Raw genomic sequence first — 8,953 nt, forward strand, 5'->3', positions numbered from 1 at the left:
CATGACAACATCATCTTTAATTAAAATAGAAATACAATATAACATTAAATATAATTTAACTAAATAAATAAACCCGAATACGAGAATACACGTAAGAGATCGAATAAGTATTTGATATAGTAGAAAGACGAAGCTGTCCCAGGTCTCAATAATTCGCCAAAGAACAAGTAATCAAGTATCTGCAGAATCAATGGACTTATAAAAGCATCTTCAATATCACTAAAGTCTTTCAACTTTTTTCTTTTTCTGATACGGTGGAATGATATCAGCCATGTTTCGGTTTACAAAATTAATCAAACTCTCCACAACAACGAACTCCAAAATCCCCATCGCCAAATCCCTTCTACAAGCTTCTTTATCCCACTTCAGCACCGCCAGCCACCACCCTTCATCGGCGGCTCAGGCATCAGGTCTGGGACCCACCAAGCCAGATGAGAAACCAAGGGTGGTGGTGTTAGGATCTGGATGGGCTGGTTGCAGGCTAATGAAAGGCTTGGACCCCAACCTGTATGACATCGTTTGTGTGTCACCTAGGAACCATATGGTATTTACTCCGCTATTGGCTTCAACTTGTGTTGGGACTCTTGAGTTCAGGTCCGTAGCTGAACCCATTGCCAGGATTCAGCCCTCGATCTCCTCAGCACCCGGATCTTATTTTTTCCTTGCTAATTCTACTGCCGTGGATACTGAAAACCATGAGGTATTTGAAAATATATGTTGCCTTTATAGGATTAAGCAATTCTTTCCCTTTTGTGAATTTTTTTGGGGAGAATTACAATCAAAAGTATTGACTATTGGCATGATCATAAAATTAGCTTGATTGTTTCCATATTTGGCTTTGGCTTTTGGGTAATGAATTTAGTTAAATTTTAGTGAAGATTGCTAGTTTGTACAGAAATGTTGGATCTTATTTCTACACGTTGCTTTGCGGAATGAAATTGGTTGAATTTAAGGTTATTGGTAAACAGGGATTTAAATAGCTGTTGCCGTCGCATTTTCGGTTGTGTTTATCGTCATTGCGGCAATTACGGGTATCACAATTGTGAAATAACGGTTTCGGATGGCCCCTTTACCGCTATAAAACGGTCGCTATTCCGATAGCGGACTGCTATGTAAATCTCTGCTGGTGGGAAATTATTTTTTCTTGTTTTTTTGTTTGATGGAAATGATAATGCAGTATGGAACTTAAGGAATTTTGGGTTTTGATGGCTGGATCATGAAATATTTTGTTTTGGGTATTGAAGGTGCATTGTGAGACTGTTACTGATGGAACAAACACCGTGGACCCTTGGAAGTTTAGGATTTCATATGATAAGTTGGTCATTGCATCAGGAGCAGATGCGTCAACGTTTGGAATACATGGCGTCAAAGAACATGCACTTTTTTTGCGTGAAGTTCACCATGCTCAGGAAATTCGGAGGAAGCTACTTCTGAACTTGATGTTATCTGATGTGCCAGGTAATACACCCCTTGTGTATTTTTTTTGCCTCCTTTTGTACTGGAAACTAATAACTTGTCCATGATTATATGTTTTTTGTATTGGCTTGGTGTGGAGCAGGGCTTCCTGAAGAAGAGAAACAGAGATTGCTGCATATTGTTGTTGTTGGAGGTGGTCCGACTGGGGTTGAGTTTAGTGGTGAACTTAGTGATTTTATTAGGAAGGATGTTCATGAAAGATACACTCATGTAAAAGACTATATTCATGTCACACTGATTGAGGTTCGTTTTACTACAATCTAAGTTATTCTGTTACGATCATTTGTGTAGTTTTTTTGTCTTCTAATACCTTTGTTGAAGCCGGTGCTTTTTTTCTGAACTTTTCCTGGAAACTTGAAGGCCTACTCAAGATTCTTGTTATGCTCATGTCATGTCATGTCTTGTTTGAAGTTGTTTTAATTGAGGAGATTTTCAAATTATAATATTTTTTTCAGGCTAATGAGATACTGTCTTCCTTTGATGACCGCCTCCGGCGCTATGCAATTAAACAGTTAACAAAGGTGAGAGATGGTTGATTGAAACAAAGATTATTTAATCTTTCCACCTCTATTCAAAGAGGTTTCTCTTTCTTTTCTTTTTTTATATTTCATCAAGTAGTTTTTCTCAGTCAGGAGTTCGTCTGGTTCGTGGGATTGTGAAGGATGTTAAACCTGAAAATCTTGTCCTTTCGGATGGTTCTGAGGTTCCCTATGGATTATTAGTATGGTCCACAGGTGTTGGTCCTTCTCCTTTCGTAAAATCTCTAGGCCTTCCGAAATCTCCTGGTGGAAGGTAAGATGAAATCTGAGTGACTTTGTTCGTCTTTTTTCTTGTTTACAATAAAAACTGGCATAATAGGTTCAACTTTCAATTGTTGGTAATTCTTTATGCTATATATGGGTCGATTTTTTTCCATGACTTATTCCATTTTGTTAACAGGATTGGTATTGATGAGTGGCTTCGAGTTCCTACTGTGCAGGATGTGTTTTCGATTGGTGACTGCAGTGGGTTTCTAGAAAGTACTGGTAAACCAGTCCTTCCAGCTTTAGCACAGGTAAGCTAGGAATAATCCCCAACCTTTTCTGAGCCTTCCTTAAAGTCTTTTTGTTCTTTTAAAGTTCAAGATAATATCATCCGGTTCTGGTGGAAATTGGATTCGGTTATCCAACGAGTTACTTCCCGTGTGTTGCTACATGAATCCGTTGCGTAGGCTTAATTATATACTCGCAATGGTGTTTTCTTGAAACTACTCTTTCCATCCAAAATCCGGGTACAACACTAGGTTGTGTATCCCATTGAAAGTCGAGTACTATGATGAACTTTGTATAGTGGATAAATGGCTCTCTTTATGTTCATGGGAGATTTGTGTGTACCCTTTTGTTGCTTTGAGTGCCAATGTTTCTATCTTTCTCAGGTTGCCGAGCGACAAGGAAAGTATCTAGCGAACCTATTGAATAAAATCTGTAAAGACGGTGGAGGACATGCCAACGGTGCTAAGGACATGAACATGGGGGATCCGTTCGAGTACAAGCATCTCGGGAGCATGGCAACTGTTGGCAGATTCAAGGCTCTTGTTGATCTAAGACAGAGCAAGGTGATTCCCCCCCCCCCCCAACATTTGAGCTATTAATTTGGATGACTTATGACATATGAAACATCCATGATTTTCTTTTATAGGAAGCAAAAGGGATATCTCTAGCCGGATTCGCGAGCTGGTTTATATGGCGCTCGGCGTATCTAACACGAGTAGTCAGCTGGAGAAATAGATTCTATGTTGCTATTAACTGGTCCACAACATTCGTTTTCGGCCGAGACATAAGCAGAATATGAATTCACAGAGAGGTACCATTTTTGGATTAAGTGCCAAAAACCACTGTTCTTTTAATTCGTTGCATACTAATCTGTACCTTTTTTTTTAAGGGAGAGGCGACAATGGTTATCAAGTTCTAATCAGCAAGATGCATTTGTCTAGTTAATCAGGTTATCAGCCTGGGGAAATTCCTACTATTTTCATTTGAGATATATTTTTACCAAGTTAAAAGACAATATATATCACATTATGTACATTTGAGAATAGATAATTATTATTTGGCTGGCGAATGCCGAGATGGTCAAATGTTATCAAATTACACTTGTTTTATGGTTTTTCGTTTATGGTATACTTTTATTCTATAAATAGAGGGTAAATTACGTATCTAGTCATCCACTTATTTATTTTTGTGGTTTCGTTTTGATTACACAACTATTTCTTTTCAATACTTAAACTCACGTTTTTGTTCCGTTAGATTACGGTGATATTGATGTGTCATATAAGATAATGTCGCATCATTATTGAAAAAATGTTATATCAATCATTCTGATTATTTTTTAGATGTGGGTGATTAAAATGAAATAAAAACACAAGTTTAGTTATGATTTAAAAAAAAACAGGTGATCAAAACAGAATCACGAGAATAATTAAGTGATTAAATACAAAGTTTAGTCACTAAGAAAAAATGTGTATAATATTTGGGAAATGAATGGAGTTGCAATAATTTAAACTTGTCAAAATTCAAAATATGCATAATGCCAATTTATATCATGTGCAATTTTTTTCTTAATTGATTAATTAGCTCGGTAATTTTTTTTTTCAGATTTGGGGTTTTCTTTTTAGCCTTTGCTAATATCTATAAACCTGTTTTTTTATGATAGCAAAATTAGGTTAATTATGTTCTAAATTGGAACTTATTTCCTCTACTTTTATTTTCAGGCATTTAATCCATCTATTTTTTATATCAAACAAATTTTAAATTCAATTATTAGCAAGTTGTTAAATTTAGGTTCCTTCAATGCTTCTTCAACAGTACTTGGAACAATAACATTTTCTACACTGGCCGTAAAATTCCAGACAAGGCATTAGCTTCTTATATGCAACAAATCTATTAATCGGATAATTTGTACTTCTCTTTACTTCATTCTTTTAAACAATTGGCAAATCACTACTATCAAGTAAAGTATTTAATTCATCGGGAGAAACTTGATTACCTTCTTCATTCTCAGAGGGATTCACGCTCGGTTTCGGGTCTTGGCAGTATTCATGCTATATGGGAGGCTTGGGAATAAGCTCGGGATTCGGTCTTCGTTTTCTTTTTGTTTATTGATTTTTTTTTTCCTGATTGAGGAATCTGAGGGGAATTTGAAATTATTTAGGGAAAAGCAGTGTGATGATCAGGCTAGGGTAGATGTATTTCTGCTGGTTGGTTGATACGTTTTCCGGTTCTGCTTTGTTCGGCATTGTTGATTGGTCTGGTTGGTCCGATTCTGTTGGTTGGTTCGATGTTGCTGGACAATCAAAGGATAATAGTTGTTGGTCAAATAACAACAGTTGTGAAGTAGAAACAGTCTTAAAAAATTGGAATTTATTATTCGACTCCCCTTGAATTTCAATTTTAAGGAAGGATGGAGTTTTTTTTAAAGGAAAATGACATCCATTATAACAAAAAACTTATTAGTACTAGGACAAGAACACTTGGCCTTTTTGAGTTGAAAAATATCCAAGAAAGACACACAAAAAGCCCCAAGAACCAACTTAGACCGGGTTTTATCATGGTTATGGACAAATACAATATAATACCCAAAGATTCGAAGAGGTAAAGAAGAAGCCATAGGTTTAAAAGTGAAAAAATACTGAAGAAAACCTCTCTCGAACATTAAAATCATAACGGTTTCCTGGGCATTCGCTTAATCGAATATGTGGCAATTAAAAAAGTCTCCCTAAAAAAATATTTAGGAACATTTGTAGAAAACATAGGAGACCGAGTAATCTAATGAAGATGCCTATTTTTCCGTTCAACCATCCCATTTTTTTAGGGGAATCAACACACGAAATAAGATGAATAATTCCTTTTTCCTTAAAGAAAGAACCCAAAATGTTGATAAAATATTCAGTGCCATTGTCAGAATGAAAAATCTGACTAACTCTAAAATTGAGTTTCAACCACTTTATGGAACTGTTTAAATATATCACTAGCCTCATATTTAGTTTTCATGATAAAAGTTCAAGTAGTACGAGTGTGATGATCGATAAAGGAAATAAACCATCAAAACCCATTCAAAATTGTTACCTTGGATGGACCCTAAATTTCACTATGAATCATGGCAAACAGTTTGTATGGAGAGCATAGATAAACACTATTTATTTAGCAAGATGAAAAATATCACAAGAGAAAATTTTAGGACTTTTATTAATAAACGATTGTGGAAACAATTTTGCAAGATAAAAAAATTAGGGTATCCTAAACGAAAATGTAATAACATAACATCCGATGAAGGCTCAAATAAGGATGATGATATGGGAGCAAATTGTGACAAGGAAACGGAGTAAGTGTGAGGCTAGTAGGATAGGTTCGCCGTAAGCAGGTAAAGACCCTCACAAAGCTGAGCAATGTCAATTACCTTCTCTGAGTTCGAATCTTGAAATTCACAAAAATCAAAGTCAAATTGAATAGTGCAGCGTAAATCATCAGACAACTTACTAATGGAAAGAAGATTGCAAGCGAGATTAGTAACATACAAAATAATTTTTAAAAGAATATCCATATTTATCTAAATTAATTCATGGCCTGTAATACAAAAAAGAGAACCATCCGCCGTATGGATATGGGAGGTAGACTGTGTTGCTTGAAAAGTCTGAAAGATCCAAAGATCACTTACACCGGAATCCACAATTCATGTAGGAGTATTGGTTTTGTTAGCTGAAGTAGCAGAGGAAACTCTACCTTCAGGAACGAAAGATGCATGTGCTGATATGGAGGTAGTATTTAACTGAACAAAGAACTGCTGTAATTCCTCCATCTGTTTCTTACTAAAAGAACTACCTGCAAACCATTAGTGAAGACACAATGCCCATGAGAATCACGTTGTTGATGCTGCTTCGAAGGTCTCCCACGGCCGGCATGTCATGCAACTTCCAACAAAAATCTCACACATGATCAACCTTCTTACAATGATCACACCAAGGTCTCCCCTTCTTTGGTTGAGGATTGCTGTGGGAATGAGTTAGTAACGTAGACCCTTTAGTAGGCATAGAATCAATAAGCATAATATTGCACCGATTTTCTTTCTGTTGAATTTTAGAGAAAACCTTCCGAACTGACAGAAGAGGTTTAAGACCAATACTCTTTCCCATACTTTATCAAGATCTTGATGCAAACCAGACAAAAACTGAAATATACGATACTTCTCAATAATTTATTTGAACAATCGAGCATCGTCTCCACACCACCAGTCATGAGATTCAAACAAATCTAGTTGTTGCCACAACCATGATAAAAGATTGAAGTACTGAGTAACAATCATATTGTCCTTTTTGAGACTAGTAATTGACATTCAATCCCAAACAAAGCAGAGTTCTCCAGACTCAAATAGGTGTCCTTTGTAGCACGCCCAAATTTCAGTAATCGTATCGTACAACATAAAGATCTCTCCAACTCCAGGAACCATGGAATTTATCAGTCATGACATAATCATGGTATTTTCACTAAGTCAGTTTGAATAATCGGGATCTTTAGCAGCAGGAATCGATGTGGTCTTCAAAATATAGTGTTGTTTGCGTCGGCCAGTGATATAAAGCCGTACAGACTGGGACCAAGAAATATAATTATTGCCATTCAATCGATGACATGTAATAGAAGTACAGGCCGTATCGGTTAGGGTTGTGTGTGAAGGATGAACGATAGCCTCAGAGATAGTCCCATAGGAAGAAGTCATAGTCGAGTAGGGTAAAGCCCGAACTAATACCACGTTGATAATAGAGACGGGTAAAGAGAAGTAATTCTCAGCCCGTATTACATTCTGGTAAGTACAGTGCTTTATACATTAGTAAAGAATAAGTCTTTTATTGAAACTAACGGTATGTTTGTTTGGGGAAAAATCAATTACGAAATTGGTTTTCTCCAAAATTCTGTATTTGTTTCACGTAAAACGTTTTTCGAAAAATATTTTTCCAGTGTTTGATTGGAGGAAACCTGGTTGGTCAACGTAAAATATTTTATTGGTCAACAGAATTTCCATTGTGTTTTCTGAGAAATGACTTGCGGTTTGATTTTTCGTAAATCATTTTCCGAACTTTTCACTTCAAAGAATAAATACTCAAAATAATTTTATTTTATGAATTTAATATTAATAAAATATTTTAATATCATTTTAATCAAAATATTAATTATTAAAATATTTAAAATATATTTATTAATATTTCTAATAATATATTATTATATTTTTAATATTATAATATTATAATAAATTATATTATAATAATATAAGATATTATATTTTTATTTTAATAATATATAATAAATTATTAATAAAATTTATATTATTTATTAATTTCATAGAAATAATATTATTAAATTATTAATAATGAATAATATTATTTATATATTTAATATTAATATAATAATCTAATAATATTTTAATAAATATATTTAAAATATACTAATTAATATTTTTAAAATATAATATAACACTATTACTTTAATAAATAATTAATATAATTTATAATCTTTTTATTTCAATAAAATATACCAATATTTTTATTTTTATTAATAAAATTATAAAAATAATATTTAATAATAAATATTTTATTTTAATATTTTAAAAATAATAATATTAAGTTTTATGATAAATAATATTGTTTATTTTTATTTAATATTTGTAATAAATAATTTTTAAAAAACTTATCAACTAGTGGAAAAAAAGTTTAAACAACATATTTCAAACATCGTAAAACATTTTCCAGAAAATATTTTTCAGAAAAAATATAATTCATTTTACGGAAAACATTTTCTAGAAATGTAATTCATTTTCCAGAATTTAATTTCCAGAAAACCAATTACAGCAAAACAAACAGACCCTAAATTATCTTTGTAGTTATTATTATCTACATAATCTACTATTCATTAAACCACTAACACATGTACAAGATAAGTGTATCGTATAACCTACAAAAAATGTGCCATAAAATTAAAATTATTAAAAAATTAAAAATTAAAATTAAAATATAATATTAGAATTAAAAGAAAAACAAAAAATTATCGATCACAACAATTAGCACAAATGCCGTCGCTTATGAGTCAAGAATGAAAAAAAAATAACGATAAAGGATTTAAACATTTTTTTCTGATTTTAAATTTTCAGCGTTTAAAATATTTAATGAAAGAGAAATAAGTTTGGCGCCTCCGAAAACACGCATGAGTGAGTGCCGTGTTTGATAAATATTGTATACTGTTATGAAGAACATTTGAATTTATTAGAAAGTTTGAGTTATAATATGAAATAATCAACATTTTTGCGTGTTGGTCACGAAAGAGATTGATTCATGAATCCATTATGTGTGTTATTTGCTTAGGTGGAGCAGTTCAGGGATGTATAGAGGTATTTACGAAACAATCGTTCCTTAACATTTTAAATTTTTATATAATTTAAATATTTATTTTATATT

At 33.2% G+C, this 8,953-nt stretch overlaps 1 protein-coding gene across 2 annotated transcripts; it reads left to right on the forward strand.

The window, feature by feature from the left end:
• Positions 1–243: 243 nt before the first annotated feature.
• Positions 244–3,597, forward strand: LOC120116383 (internal alternative NAD(P)H-ubiquinone oxidoreductase A2, mitochondrial-like). 2 transcript variants are annotated; one of them, XM_039136887.1, is made up of 9 exons: positions 244–700; positions 1,245–1,458; positions 1,559–1,719; positions 1,932–1,997; positions 2,105–2,268; positions 2,416–2,530; positions 2,891–3,070; positions 3,154–3,318; positions 3,397–3,597. In XM_039136887.1, the coding sequence occupies exons 1-8, from the start codon at positions 260–262 to the stop codon at positions 3,304–3,306; spliced, it is 1,494 nt and encodes a 497-aa protein (XP_038992818.1). In that variant the 5' UTR covers positions 244–259; the 3' UTR covers positions 3,307–3,318; positions 3,397–3,597. The 2 variants fall into 2 exon arrangements, with proteins under 2 accessions (XP_038992818.1, XP_038992819.1); XM_039136888.1 differs by having other exon boundaries at positions 3,154–3,314; positions 3,455–3,597.
• The last annotated feature ends 5,356 nt before the right edge of the window (positions 3,598–8,953 follow it).

This window comes from Hibiscus syriacus, unplaced genomic scaffold (assembly GCF_006381635.1).
Source record: "Hibiscus syriacus cultivar Baekdansim isolate YM2019G1 unplaced genomic scaffold, ASM638163v2 tig00110294_pilon, whole genome shotgun sequence".
Classification (NCBI taxonomy): Eukaryota; Viridiplantae; Streptophyta; class Magnoliopsida; order Malvales; family Malvaceae; genus Hibiscus; species Hibiscus syriacus.